Source organism: Muscardinus avellanarius, assembly GCF_963383645.1.
Source record: "Muscardinus avellanarius genome assembly, chromosome: 5".
NCBI lineage: Eukaryota > Metazoa > Chordata > Mammalia > Rodentia > Gliridae > Muscardinus > Muscardinus avellanarius.
In genome coordinates, this window is record NC_137790.1 from 15,290,228 (window position 1) to 15,306,732 (window position 16,505).

The 16,505-nt window shown below is 36.7% G+C and overlaps 1 protein-coding gene across 1 annotated transcript; it reads left to right on the forward strand.

Annotated features, from left to right (window-relative positions):
* Positions 1 to 14,464: 14,464 nt before the first annotated feature.
* On the forward strand, positions 14,465 to 15,226 carry KRTAP24-1 (keratin associated protein 24-1; the record flags this gene model as incomplete). Its single annotated transcript, XM_080696470.1, has 1 exon — positions 14,465 to 15,226. One exon carries the CDS (start codon positions 14,465 to 14,467, stop codon positions 15,224 to 15,226), a length of 762 nt encoding a protein of 253 aa, XP_080552596.1.
* Between the last annotated feature and the right edge of the window lie 1,279 nt (positions 15,227 to 16,505).

Consider the following 16,505-nt stretch of genomic DNA (forward strand, 5'->3'; position numbering starts at 1 on the left):
ATGTTTGAAACTGAGTTATTTTTTGTGACATTCAGGATGTCACAATGGATACCTTATCCCATCAGCTAACAGTGGCAGTCCAAGATTTTCTATTATAAAATGAAAGGGGACAACCAAAGATACCCTGCTGAATTTGTCACAGGAAATGACAAATTCATTTGGTGGGTTACACAACTGCCAGCAGCACTGTAATGACAAAACTTACACCAATGCATCCCATTTGAGTAAGTCTTGTTCTCAACTTTCTCTATGTTTTACTATAAAATTCTCAGCTTCCCTGACTATATCTGCAGGCTAACAAAAGTAGGGTGGTTTATTTTTTATTGGTGCATTATAGTCTCTCATCATAATGCAATCATGTTGACAATGACACACAAACACACAGTACTTAGTGACCCACTGCCTCCCTCTTTCCCTCCCTCCCAACACCAAGTACCCAGATTGACAATGATATATTCACATGTATACACATAGTCAATGGTAGTATTTTCATTAGTGAACCTCAGTCTTTCTCCTTCCATCCCCTTCCTCTGTGGTCCCACTGGGTTCTCCTCCATTATCTGGAATCCCTCTGGTATCCCAGATACTCCCTAGCTCATGCATATTAGAGAAAACATATGACCTTTCACTTTCTGTGCTTGGATAATCTCACTGAACATAATGTTCCCCAGGTCCTTTCATCTTTCTGCAAGCATAACTGGATATGAAAAGTAAGAAAGTTATCAGGACTCTGCCCTTACCACCTGGTTGTTACCTGATGATCTGACAGTAGACTCCAGACCTGCAGGGAGATGGTGAAGAGCAAAATAAAGGAGAACTGCAGACACCAGCTCTCTCGGCATCTGCATGAAAGCCACTCATGCAGCCATAGGCAAGATCTCAACGTGAGAAATAAGCCCCGAGAGAAGGTGTGGTATCTGGCCAAAGTTCTTCCCATTTTTAGATATTCTTCCATAACTATTATTTTGATAATGATTCTTTTAACTCTCCACACAAATTGCTCCGGTGGTGTAAGATCAGGACTGAGAGAAACTGAGTCCGTGGAAAAAAAAGTTTCTGGCAATTTGTCCAAGCCTCTAAACATCCTCGGCTTTGTTCAAATGGTAATAAAACCTAGTTAGAAATTAGATGCAGTGGCAGCATTCCAGTCAGTAAGTACAAATGCAGATTTCCCCTCAATCTCTGACCTTCAACCTAATCACTAACATACAACAAAAAAGGCCCTAGAGGGGAAGGCGACCCGATGCCTCTATTTACCCCTCTCTTTGTGATCCTGCCCAGATACAGGAAGACAAACGTTGGGTGTGACATCAAAGCAACCTAGTTTATGAGCAACTAATACTGCCCAATTCAATGGAGCTGAAGGCTAGGAAGATTCTTGACCTTTACACCCAGTATGAGCCCTGCCTGAGATGGGGGAGGCGCCACGTGGCTAAGGAAAGGATATTGCAAAGGGTCTGGGACAGGAATATGGATTATTTATAAGATGAATAGGTTTCTAATAAGCCTATTGTTTGAGGAAAAGTGTTTCACAGCTAAGGAAGTATATCTGACAACTAAATCTAAAAACTACATGGTATTTTTGGTATTTGTCCGCCAAACTGTGTTGTGAGTTTGCTTAAGCTTTCAGATTTTAGAAGGCAAGGTGAGCGAGACCTGAGAAAACTTTATCACATCCACCTGAATCACCACATCTCCCCATGCCTGCCATATGGACTGAGACCTAAAGATGTAAAGTTCCAAAAAAGTTAAAGAAGATTCCCCGAGAATCCTCCAAGCCTTGGGCGTGCCCGTTTCTTCTGGAAGATTGCCCTTTGGAACTGCTTGTCTGCAAGATCGGGGAGAAGATCCAGAGTTAATCTCTTGAAAGCCAAAAGACAGCTGAAAGCCGGACTAGTTTTTTTACCTTTGTTTACATGTTATTCACTATTGTTTTACAGTGATTGCATTCCCCTCTTTTTCTCTTATTATTAACTTTGCTGGTGAAGGGTATATATTTTTCTGGGTTCTTGTAATAAAGTGTCATTAGCTCAAGAAGCTCTTGTCCATGTCAGATTCTTTCCAGAAGTGCCACAAATAGGAACTTAAAGAAATTTATTTCCTAGAAGGGAAAGAATCGCTGCAGATAAGAGGCTGCAGTACATCACCCTATCCTCCCCCATCTTTTCTGAGATTTTCGATTGCGAGTGGGATCACGCCCATCTTGACTGAGCCGGTTTGCGGCAGAGAACCATAGTACGTGGAAAATAATATGAAACATATTTCACAGTATGTTTATCTGTGAAATATAAAAGCCAACAAAAATAAAACATCTATTCCCACCCACTCCTTCCAGTCCTACCCTTTGAAAATTTCCCATAGTTACTGGGATCTACCAAATCAGATACTTTACATTTGGCCTCAGAATTTAGGTTCCCAGGACAACCACTATGGAGATCAGTGTGGAATCTTCTGAAGAAAACTAGGAATGGAACCCTCATATGACCAAGCTGTACCACTTCTTGATAAATTTCCAAAATAATTGAAGTCACAATATAATAATGATACATGCATGTACATGCTTATAGCAGCACGAATCACAAAAGTCAAATTATGGAAGCAGCCTAGGTTGTCAGTCAGCATATTATACACACACTGTTATAAGAAGAGATAGATTACCACCTGAAGAGCTCATGTATTAATTTTCTGAGTTGATGGAATTAAACCATGAGGGCTGTAATCTCATCATTAGATAAATCCATTGTGTTGGATTTAGTGGGTATGGCTAGAGAAACTGGATAGGTGGGGTGGTGAAGCCTTAGACAGTGTGCTTTTGTCTTTGAATAATATTACTCTTTGCTTGCTGACATTTTTACTTCTGGTCTTCATGATGTGAGAGCAGTGTCCTTGCTCTCTCCCTGTCTCTGCTCCCTGCCACCATGCCATCATATTTACAGATCCTGGCCTCACATGGACTAAACTTGAAATTTCTAAACAATTAACCAAACAAATCTTCCTTACTCAATGATCAGTTGTTTTGGATTATAGCAATGGAAAGTTGACTTAAACACATTATGGAATTTTATTCAACCAGAAAGAAGAACAAAATGGAATCAATTTTCATTTTTATGTCATTTCTTGGGAAACAAGATGGAGAATATGTTTAGTGAGATCAGCCAGTGTCAGGAAGTTAAGGGTCCTGTTTTCTCTCATATATGGATGCTTGAGAAAAAAGAAGAAACAAATGAACTTTTGATAAATGAGGAGATACCAGTAGAATATTGGAGGAGGATTGGGGAAGGAAGGTGAGGTGGGTAAGAGGGAGATTAAAAAAGAAAATATTCAAATAATGTTATATTCATTTATGAATCTGGGTAGCATGTACTGGGGACACTTGGGGGCATCCAAGGAAAACACAAAATTAAATGTACCTATATGTTTATGTCACTTTGAACGTCACTATGATGTAGAATTACAAGCACTAATATAAGTATAAAAATAATAAAAATAAAAAGAATTTAGCTTGGCATGATGGCACAGCTTATAATACCCATACTTGGGAAGCTATGGCAGGAGGACCACAGGATGGAGGCTAGCCTTAGCAACTTAATAAAACCCTCAACTTAAGGAAGTTCTCTTTCAGAATAAAAATAAAATATGACTAGGGTTATAGATCAGAAGTTTAATGCCCCTGAGTTCCATCCTCAAACCAGAAATAAAAAAATTTAGATCCCTACCATTTTTTTTAACAGTTCTCAAAGACAAAAGTGAATTTCTTTGAATCTTACTCTGGTTCCAGAATTTAGATTCATTAAGATACTTATAGTACCATAAAAACATCAAGGTATCATTTTGTTTTCTTTTTTCTACTTATTTCTTAATTGATTGTATACCAATATTTAAATTAAAATGGGTTTTAATTTAAAATAGTTAACAGTTAGCTGGGCATGGTAGCATATATTTGTAATCCCAGCATTGGGGAGGCTGAGACAAGAGGATTGCAGTTCATGGACAGCCTCAGCTACTTAGTGAGGCCTTTTACAACCCAGTGATACCCTGTTTCAAAATAAAAAATAGAATATAGGGCTGGGGGTATAGGTCAGACATAGAATGCCCCTGGGTTTCATCCCCAGTACTGCAAAAAATATTAATTATAGGTTGATATGGGAGTAGTGATTCTGTAATGGTTTTGCTATAAAAGTGTTTCAGGCTCTGCTGAAGTGTTGCTAAGGAGCCTCTTGCTTATAACAGATCAAGGACCCATGGGTGCTCATTCTTTTATTTATTATATATTTATTTATTTATTTATTTATTTTTAATTTTTTTATTGGTGCATTGTGGTCACACATCTTAATGGGATAAATGACTTGTGTAGACATGCACATATCACCCAATTAGATCTTACTCAATCCCCACCCCATTTCCTCCCCATCGCTCCTTCTCAACTTTGGCTTAGTGATTGACTTTGATATATTTGTTTAAGTACAACACAAACAACAACAAATGCTGGCAAGGATGTGGAGAAGTGGGAACTCTAAAACATTGTTAGTGGGATTGTAAATTAATGCAACAACTTTGGAAAACAGTATGGAGTATCCTCAGAAGAATGGAAACAAATTTACCATTTGATACAGCAATACCACTTCTGGGTATCTACCCAAAAGAAATGGAAACCAAACTACCAAACTAATGCATGTGTATCTATGTTCATAGCTGCACAATTCACCATAGCCAAACTATGGAACCAGCCAAGATGTCCATCAAAAGATGAATGGATTACAAAACTGTGGGATATGTACACAATGGAATTTTACTCAGCCATAAAGAAAAGCACAATTACATCATTTACAGGGAAATGGATGGAACTGGAGAACATTATGCTAAGTGAGATTAGTCAGTCACAAAAAAGAAAAAATCAAATGCTTTCCCTAATATGTGGAAGCTAGGGAGAAATGGGTAACAGGACTAGATGAAGAAGGAAATCCTATAGAGAAACAAATAAGGTGACCAAGCTGAGGGGATGGGAGGGGGGAGAGGAAAACTCTCTAAAGCACATGGGTGCTCATTCTTGCTGCTTGTACTCTGCCTCCGAAGCAGATTGGCATCAAAGGTGGGATTGAAACACTGAATGCATTGTCTGTTTCTCTTCCTTCTTCCTCTATACTCCACTTCTTTTCTTCAGAATATGGAACTTACAACTAATTTGTGCCACTAGATTTGTGACTTGAACATCAGATAAAGAATTTGTTTTGTTCTTAACTGAAACAGAGCATGGAATTAACATGAAATTTAAGTAAAAAAAAAATAAATTAAAAGTGCCTTTGGAGATCAGACTAGACCAGGCAACTACATTATGATGTGAAATTACAATGCACCAGTAAAAGTATATTTAATCAAATTTAATTTAATCAAATTCCTCAAGATTTTGAGAAGTATTTTCATGGTTTTAAAGAGATTATTGCATAATTTGTAAATGCTTAAAGAATTATATTATTAAATAAACTTAGCTGCCCAGATTCTAAATGAAAATTAATGCCAAATATACTGGATATCTATCCTTTACACTTTTAAAATAAAATATGTAGTCCAAACGCATTAACATTATTGTTGGTGTGGATATTAAAAAGTTTTAATTTTCCTTCACAAACTTTGTACCTATCTTTCAAAGATGTATATTTGGGAAAAAAATGTACTATAATTTGGTTGTGAGGAACACTAAGCACTTTAAGTCAATTGATTGCATGTGAATTGTATCTTCAAGATGAGTTAGCAATACAGTATTTATGTTATTCATTAAAGTATAATATGCATATTTGTGTGTGTGTGTGTGTGTGTGTGTGTGTGTATGTTTGTGTAAAACAAGTGTGCTTCTGTCTGTATATGCTTTGGTGGATAAACAAAATCTCCTCTTTTTTCCTAAAAATCTTAGAAAGCATTTTTAACTTCTTTCCAAAGAAAAAAATTACATCAGACTCTCAGACTCCAATGAACAACACAGAGAAAATGGACTATTGTCCACTAGGAGAGCATTCACCAAAAAGTACGTTGATGATGCTTTAAGATGCTGAGGGGATACTTGAAGATTTTTTTCTTCCCTACACCCATTTTTAACTACATCATTGTTGAACAACTAGGAATAAGATTAAGAAGGGGTATTTCTGGATCTAGAATAAGAACCAGAATATACAAATCTGGAAACATTAATTTACATCTATTGGAAGAATTCAAATTAAGACTGAGAGTGTTCTTTTTGTGGTGTCCAAGTAGAATTGTTGTATGTCCTTACCAGAGACAATTTTCTAAGAGAATTTGATCTTCATGCCGCTAAATTGAGAAAGTATTAAGCAAAATTTTAGTATCCTTTGGAGAAAAATGTCTAAAGAGTGCCTAATTCTTTGAACATGAGGACTATGCCTTTATAATGGCATTGTTTCTTGTGGGTAATGACCATGTTAAACATCCACTCAAATGGACCCCTTTTAAAACAACATTATTGGGCTGGGATGTAGCTCAGTGGCAAAGCACCTGCCTGGCAAGTGTACCATCCTGGGTTCGATACCCACTCTAAAAAGAAGAAGAAAAAAGACCCCCTTTAAAACAACATTATTGAAGGTGGTGACAGAGGCAAAACACAAAGAATACCCAGGTGATTTCATCACACATTCTCAAGCCTGATAATATGAGAAAAATCAGGATTACAGCTATCTAGAAGATACAATCTGAGCTTAGTTTATGGATTGGTGGGAAGTCATGTTCACAGGCAGCACAGAAATGAACTAAGGAGGTATAATGATGCAAAATGAATTAAAATATGGAGAGGTGAGAGTCTGGGGATACAGCCATCAAGGCATATGCATGATCTGGATTAGTTTCAGGTAGACTTACAGAAGCTTATCTTTGCTTCTTACTTAAAAGCCTTTCTTCACTCAGACTCATCAGATTATCCAATCCTGATATTCTGGAGATCACAGCTCTCACTCCCTGGCAAGTTACTACCATTCCCCTGCCTCTTACCTCCTCCACTATGCTGGTTTCCACTGGTGTGAGTGGTGGTCAGGCTCTCCATGCTCACCCGAACAGTGTTGAACCGGGTTCCTAAGCCATTGCCCAGAGACATGTGGAAAGCCTTTCAGCTACCAATTATCCAGCTGTGTAAGACTTCCTGCTACCTTCAGTTATTTGCTTTGTCTCTGGCCCCTGCTGTGCAGCAAACTCATTAATTCTTATTTCTGAAGTTTCTGCCAGCCATCAATGCTTAACTGACTTCAGAGCTGCTTATGAAGTAATTGTAGTTGTTGCCACTCCTAAATTCAACTTTCTTTTCTTATTGATTTATTGATTTAGTTATGTGTGTGTGGTACTGGAGATTAAACCTAGGGGGATTCTATCTCTCAGTTATATCCTCAGCCCTACATTATTTTTATTTTGAAACAGGGTTTCCTTAGGTTGATGAGAGTCTTAAACTTGCAGAAGCTAGCCTTGAACATGTGATCCTCCTATCTCAGCCTCCCAAGTACTGGAGTTACGGGTGTGTCCCACCATGTCTAGCCAATCCAGCTATTTTATGGCTGTTGACCTCCACACTCCATCGTTTCTATTAACAATGAAAACTGCCATTCTTTGAGCTTTCTTATATGGCTGTCATAGTTATGTATCTAATAGCTTCAGATCTGTGAACTATGTTTCTAGTAGTTTTCAATTTGCTATTTACCAGTCAGTTCATTCTTTCTTTGGAATTGGCAATCTCCATTTTTTTTTTTTTTTTAAGATCCTGCTGATCTACCATACCAATACAAGACCTGACAGTCTTGTAAAGAAATTTCTTCTTTAGGCTAATGAGTTTTTCTTAAGTTGAAAAATCATTGTGCTTCTGCTTCAGTTGCTTCCTGAACTTTTATGACTTTACTTGATCAACTTCTAAGTTATTTTATTTTTTAAAATTTTATATTGGTGCATTACATTGTAGTCATACAGTCATACATCTTAGTCGAGTACGAGATGGTATAAGCATACATGCACACGTTACCCAATTAGCCCTTACCCAATCCCCGTCCACATTTACTCCCCCCTCCCTCTTTCTCATCTTTGGCTCAGTGATTTACTTTGATATGTTTGTTAATATACATCATGTACATTAGGGAATTTCCCTCTTCCCCCTTTGCATCCCTTTAAGTTAGGTCACCTTATTTGCTCATCTATAGTATTTCCTTCTTCATCTAGAGTTCCTCCCATGACCCATTTTTTCCCCAGCTTCCACATATTAGGGAGAGCATTTGATTTCTTACTTTTTGTGACTGACTAATCTCACAAACATGTCAAAACCTCTGGGACACTTTGAAGGTAGTATTAAGAGGAAAATTCATAGCACCGAGTCCTCACATAAGAAGAACAGAAAATTACCAAATAAATAACCTGATGACATACTTCAAAACCCTTGAAAAACAGAAACAATCTAACCCCAAGCAGTAGAATACAGAAAATTTTTAAAATCAGAGCAGAAATCAACAAAGTAGAGAATAAAAATACAGGAAAAAAAAAGCCGGTTTCTCAAAAAAATTAACAAGATAGATAAACCACTTAGCCAACTTAATAAAAGAAAGAAAACAACCTAAATTATAAAGATAAGAAGTGAAAAAGGAGATATTATCATGGACAGTGTAGAAATCCAGAGGATTATCAGAAACTACTTTGAAAAACTATACTCCAACAAAATGGAAAATCTGGACAAATGTGACAATATTCTAGATAAATACAACCTTTCTAAACTAAGTCAAAAAGATACAAAAAATTTAAACCAAAGAGATTGAAACAGCAATATAGAGCCTACCATCAAAGAAAATTCCAGGACCAAATGGTTTCCCAAGTGAATTTTATAAAACCTTTTTAGAAGAGCTAAGTTATTTTAATTGTTGATTCCTTCACTAGAACAGTCTTGCTAGTATGACTTTCTTGAAGCTCATGACATTAACATGTTCTTTAACTGGAAGAAAAGTTTTCATGATTATCCCTAAATAAACTTGCTTTAAATGATATAGAAAATAATAGCTTTTGTCTCTTTATTATTGTTAAAGAAGTTAATGCCTTTTAGTTTTATTTAAAATGTATATATTTAAAGGAAAAATTATCAGAAAAAAGCAAGCCAGGTAGATCTTTTTAAGAACCTGATTGAACATGTCATCCTACTGAGGTATTAAATATTCACCTGTATTTTCTAGATTTAAAATGGAAATCATAAACAAACATTTTTAGTCAGAAAAAACTATGTATTGCCACAGTAACAAAGAACTTCAAAATTTTAGATGCTTATAGATGATTTTATAATTGCGATGATGTATTTAACAGTCATGTTACACATTCATTGTTCCAGCTCCAAAATAACTCTCATTATGGGACCCAGACATAGACTCACTCATTTTTTTTTTTTGCACCCTTACAGAATGCAGCAAGTTTTAGATAAAATCCAATAAAGAAAATGAAAATAATTATATTTAATGCTGGGCGTGGTGGCGCACGCTTGTAATCCCCACTCTTGGGAGGCTTAGACAGGAGGATCACACAGGTTCGAAGCCAGCCTCAGCTACTTAGTGAGGCTCTCAGCAACTTAGTGAGACCCTGTTTCCAAATAAAATATAAAATAGGTCTGGGAGTATAGCCCGGAGGTAGAAAGCCCCTGGGTTCCACCCCCAGTACCATCAAAAATAAAATAAAATAATTATATTTACTTATAATAATATTAAAATTATAGTATAATAACAATCATAAAATGTATCATTGAAATATCAACTATACATGTTTATTTCTTGTGTTTGACCAACTCATCTAGTCCTCACAATGACCTATAGAGAAAATACTACTATTAGCTCCATTTTTGAAGATGTGGATATTGAGTTTCAGAAACATTTGGCTGTTAATTGAAAACCAGAGATTGGATCAGAACCCAGGAAATTTGAATATTAAGTTCTTCAGAGATAGGACTAGAATTTAAAAAAAAATCTGAGTATTGAGCTCTTATTCTGAAACAATTGACTATATGACCTTTAAGAACTAGTTAATGACACAGAAAAGTATGGTTGGACAAGAGAAGTGACTAGTAATCTGTGGTCAAATAAAATATTTTCCTTAACTAGGATGGGTGGAACTGTGCATTTCTGGCATTAGTTTTCACAGGAGATGCTGATTATTGTAGGATTGTGTGTTGCAACATTAAAGTAAATTAAGGGCAATAATTTTTATTAGTTTAATTCCTGAAATAGTCTAAATTTTCCTAAATAGGAGCAATAGAAAATTAGGAAGATAAGTAATATGTTCAATTTGCATCTACCATGTGCACTTTATTTTCTTTGGTATTTTCTTATTTTCCTTGGTATTTTCACATCAATTATCTCATTCGATCTACAGGACATCCTATTGAAGTACACTCTTAGCACTGGTTTCACATGAGAAGGTACTGAGGAAGAACATTTCCAAAGTTACACACTAATAAGTATATTTAAATGTTATTAAACAATAGGCACAGCCTGACAGTTTAATCTAGAAATGTTTAATTCTTATTAAAAATGTTTCTCATCACATGTATACCACAGATTAAATTCAGATGCCCATCTTTCTATTTTCTTGTGCTATCATTTAATCTGTACTTAATATTCATTTACTTCTGTTCCCTAGAATTTTAATTGTGCCCATTCGCCCTTAAGCTGTTCCAATCACAATGATACATTGAAACAGCAATGTATCCAGGCGTGGTGGCGCATGCTTGTAATCCCCGCGCTTGGGAGGCAGAGACAGGAGGATGGCAGGTTCGAAGCCAGCTGCACGCGCTGGCTTAGGAGACCCTGTTTCCAAATAACAAGTAAAAATAGGTCTGGGAGTGTAGCCCGGAGGTAGAAGGGCTTCCAGAAACCCCAGTACCACAAAACAAACAAACAAACAAACAAAACTATGTAACCCCAGAAAGGGTGTTCACTATTCTAGGTTACCACTGCTGTATTCAGGATCCAATGACTCAACAATTTAATAGCTATGTAAATATAATTTTGCATACAATTTGCTTTTCAAATGTGAGATCACTTTTGAGTCACTTAACATCACCTTAGCAAGTAGAATTAGAACACAATTATATATATGGTAGCAAAAGAGAGAGCTAACATTTCTCATGACCTAAAAGGCTAAAAAATGTCTGCTGTTATTTTTTTAAGGGCCACTTACTGAAATTATTTAGCTTTCTTTGATCTTCTCTGTTTACTCTAAAGGATTTTTAACCTTTGGATAAAATTGGGAAAGAGTTCCATAACTCCTTTTTAATGAGTTGAAAGGAGTCTGCTGGCTCATTAAGAGGAGTTTGATTCTTATTCCTCAGATGGCATGGGTATTTCTTTGAATTATCTGATAGCTAGAAAGCTTATTCTTTGCATCTTAAATTTGCTCTGGATACCAAACACAAAACTCTTCAAACTATACAAAGATTATATATTAAACTCACTGTTATTTTCCTGATGTTAAATTAAACTCATTTACTCTAACTGCTGATACAAATTTCCATAAACATAGTAACTGAAATCAACATAAATTTATTATCTAACATTTCTGGAACAAAAGTACAAAACTAGGTTCACTGACTCAAAGAAAAGGTATTAGCAGGGCTGATTTTCTATGGAGTCTCTAGGGAGAATTCTCTCTCTGCTGGCAGTCCTTGGGTTATGGCCATATCAATTCATGCATATGCATATCTCTCTCTCTCTCTCTCTCTCTCTCTCTCTCTCTCTCTCTCTCTCTCTCTCCTGTCTATATGTTAAAAGTACCTCTATGACTATTGCAGACCCATCAAGATAATCTGAGAATTATTAAAGTAATCATATCTGCAAAATTACTTTTTCCATATCAGGTTCCCAATGCTAGGAATTAGGTACTTGGAGTGGGAGGGCAGAAGGCATTAATCAGATTTCCATCCACTGCAAAATACTAAAAGTAAGGAAATTAATGGAAGAGAAGACACTTTTAGTCACCGAGTGATAACCGTGTGAATATAATTCTTCACATCTTTCAGAGAGCAATGTCACGCAAATGACAATGGTGCTTACTCTCTGCTAAAGCCTGCCATCACTGTGACCCTGATATTTGCTCTGTTACTTATTTTATCTACCCAATCTTTTAAAAATGGAGATTAAAGAAGAAGGAAACTTAGTAGACACATTAAGTATAGAAAACAGTGAAGTCACTTGAGGTGGGAGGTGTTACATATGACTGTGATATTCTGAAAGATTAAGAAAACAAAAAACAAACACATGAAAAGGTGAGAAAATTCTGTCTTTGCAAATGTAAAGTTTTGTTGTTTATTCATTGTTTATAATGTTATTATATCAAAATAAGTATAAGTGTGTTATAAAGTATCCTGCTTTGAATACTGGTTTTGCTATATGATAGTTCCCTTATTTCACTATGCTTATACTTGTGTGAATAATATTCATATTAAATTTTTTCTTGTTTAATGTTCAGATGGAAGCAAAATATGTTGGCTTTACAGATTACTGACTTACTCATTTTATTGTTTTTCTTGAACCTGCTATAAAAATACTTAACAACAACAACAACAACAAAAACCCTAAAAGTAGCAGGAGAGAAATGCAGAAACAAAGCTCTGTCAACATCCTGACTTTTTTGTGTACCACTAGGACTCAGTAACTCATTGGAAAGTTGACCATTGAATGCCTTGTGTATTATATTCCTTTCTATTTTGCCTACCCTAGGACTAAAATTTTATGGACAAAATCCCAAAGATTTCTCTTTAACCTGAAAGAAGTTTCAAAAGGCAACAAAATGTGTTTAATAAAGAGGGTTTTTTTTTTGTCATTTTTCAGAACATATACTTGAGAAGCACTGAGAAAAGTCTCAGATAAAACATGCTTGCTTGGAAAGTATCTGTAAGTTTACATTGATGTGCTATTTTTTTCAGTACTGGGGATTGAACCCAGGGACATTCTATCTCTGAGCTATATCCCCAGCCCTATTTTTTATTCTTTATTATTTTGAAACAGGGTCTCACTAAGTTGCTTAGGACCTAAGTAGCTAAGGCTGGCTGTAAACCCTGATTCTCCATCTCAGCCACCCAAGTGCTGGGATTACAAGTCTGCGCCACCACACCTGGATGGTATGCATTTTTAAACCCTAGCTTAGTTATAGAACAGGAAGGTAAATCTAATTGTCTCCTATGAGGAAAATGTCTTTTCAAAACTGTCCTGATAGCTTATCCTACCTGAAGAAGTCAGTACTGTCCTCTGTCTGAGCTCATCACTGTTAATAAATGCATCGCAGGTTCCAATTCAATTGAGGTAGTAAGCATGAATAATATCTGTATTTCAAAAAATGTCAGTTTTTCAGTTTAAATTAAAATTCTTAATTTTTGTTTCCTTTAGCCTTCACCCTAAGGAGTGAAAAGTGCTATTTGAGATATGCAGTTCCTTGAAGAACTACACGGGTTACTCAAATATAAAATGTAAGAATAGTCATTTGCTCTGGCTAATAAAAATCAAAAACAAATTCAACACAGGTATAAAATAAAATCTTGATTTTCAAAAGAAAGCAAATCAAGAATAAGTTCAACATATCCGAGGAAACATATTATACATCTGACAACACTTAGGCTTTATATCAGGGACAATGGAGCTCACGGTATATAATCTCAGCCAATTAAGGAAGTACAATATTGAGAAACTGTATGTCTTTAGTATTACATAGTGGAAAAGGTTTTTTTTTTTTAAGAAAGCAATTTTATAGAAGCCTTGGTTGCTAAGCAACCATTGACCCAGGGGACAAGTTCATTGTTAGCTTGGTATAGGTCACCAAGTCTCCCTGGGATTGCTGTGAGTCTTACATATGGAATTCTCCAAACACATCAGATAAAAAGTTGTCAGCTATATATGGCCTGGCACACATTAAGAGTTTATAGCACATATTTGGAGAAGCTGATTTTTTTTTTCTTAAATACATCGATTTCTTACCCACTATCTTGAGCCAAACCATCCAGATTATTTCAGAGTATAGGAACAAGTCCTGCGCTATATTGCACTAGTCCAAAGAAGGGGAAAATACAGGCCTCTTTCTTTCTTGACTCCTTGTTAACCTCTTTAATAATCATGCTGCAGGAGCCCCAGATCCATGAACTCTTGTTAACCACTGATTGCTAGGTGAGAGTTTACCTATTAACATTAAAATCACTATTCACGGAAGCTACGGTGTACAGACGATGAGTGATTGGTGATGGTCCCAGTGATGATTATGGATACCTCGAAGAATCAAAATAAACCTATTTTTGTATGAGCATGGAGACATCAGCAGCTGTGGCTAAACAATGCACTAATGAGATGTTGCTACAACCTTGACCCAGGCAGGGAGAAGACAGAGGGCCGGAAGAGTCTCCTAGCAATCACCAGGGAAGATATAAAGAGGCCTCAGGTCCAGCCACACCAAACCTGCTTGACTACCACTGAGCATGAACTCGAGCTCCATGTCCTTTCTGGGATACCCTGGGATTTGCAGTGCTACATCCTACAGAGCACCCTGTTACATCCCAGTGACTTCTTCCATTGCTCTTAGCTCCAATGATGTAAACCCTACCTTTGGACACTACTTACCCAGCAGCTACCAAGGAAACCTCTGGCTCCTGGACCACTGCCAAGAATCCTACTGTGAAGCACCAAGCTGTGAACCTCCCAGCTGTGAGCCCAAGACCTGCACTACAAATCCTGACTTGACGAATTCCTGTGCATCCTGCAACTCCCCATCCAGGGGCAAAGTCATCAATGTCTGTGATGCTACCAACATCAGAGCCGGCCGTAGCTGTAGCCCATGCACTGGGACCAAGGGGTATGTATCCAATTGCTACACACCCACCCGATGTGTATCCAGAGCCTGCCAGCCCCTTCGCAATGGCTCCAACTACTTTGGGCAGCTCAACTACTTACCTAAGAGTTTTCAGCCTTTAAATCACTGCAGGTTGGGTAGTTTTGGGTACAGAAACTACCAAAATTTTGGCTTCGGCTCCAGTGGCTTTTCACCATCGTGTTATATTTCCAGAAGCTACCAACCCCAATGTTATTTTGTGAGAAATTACCAAAATTCAAATTATGGGTTTATGAGCTGCCGACCATGGAGCTATTCATCTAGAAACTTCCGATCTCTGAGCTGTATTCCTAGTACCTTTCCACCTCTGAGGTATTTATGCAGTAGTAGCAGACCTCTCAATTGCTGTTAATCAATTTACAGCGTTTAGAGCAACTGAAAATTGCTCAATGGGGCAGATTCTGCTAAATTGTGGCATCTCTAAATTGTAGAATCTCTAATATTTCACTGAAATGCTCTATGTGTTAAGAATCTTAAGCCAGGCATAACGGTGCGTGCTTATAATCCCAGTACTCTGAGGGGCTAAGACAAGTGGTTAGTGGCCAGCCTCAGCAACCTTGTGAGGCTTCCTGCAACTTAGTGAGAGTATGTTTCCAAAATAAATAAAATAAAATAAAATAAAATAAGTCTGGAGGTTTAGCTCGGAGGTAAAGTCCCCTGAGTTCAAGCCTTGGCACTAAAAAAAAAAAAAAATCTTGTGACATTACTCTAAAATATAACTCCAGGGCTTATTAAACACAGCTGTTAGTATCTACTAGATTGTTGTTTTTTGCTGCTTTGTGAATGCCCTTTGTGCCAAAGGCTAATCCTGAAGGTAGGATTATTTCTAAGAATGACTATGGTGGACTCACTGAAAAGACGCCACTTAAAAAAATAACCATCACCAGTTTTCTTAATGTTGGTGTTCACTGACACTTGCCTGCCAATAAGAATATCACCTACCTTTCCCTGATGAAGTGGGGCATTCTAGTTTTGACATCTGGGTGCAACACGCAAGCTCCTTCAGCTGGTTTAGCCTTCCGTCAATAGTTTCATCAACTGCTTAACTAGCATCTTGCTAGTGAACTGAGAAACAGCATCATGGAAGACATACTGAACTGCTTATAATGAGGAGCAAACAGCAGTGACCAACTACAGCTGGAAAACAGAAGAATTCAACAAAACTTCTCTTCCAAAGACACTACGAAATTTAGGATTGTGCGGCACTTGACTTTTGTCCTCAATGGCAAAAAGCAAAAGAACACAAAATTCGTTGAAGCATGGAATTTATTTGTCAAAAAGTGTCAAATACTGTTCTGAATGTTTTATGATTAGCGTTTTTTGATATTCAGAATTTTGTTATAATCCTGTCCTGCTGAATTACTGTGTTCTGATTCTGGGAAAAGGTACTAGCCCTGATTAATAAACAAATTTCTGTCTAAAAATGATACATGTCTTCATTGTTTATTTCACATTAACTAAAATTTTATCCATGTTCTAACCAAAATTAACAACATTGTCAATGCACTAGTCTCTTGACATTTAGTTTATAGTCTAATTTAAAATGTGTAGAAAGTAGAATATGAAGTCCTAGACTTTGTATTTGGTTTTGCTACCATTTTAATACATTAAGTGTACTTCTCTTAGAATGT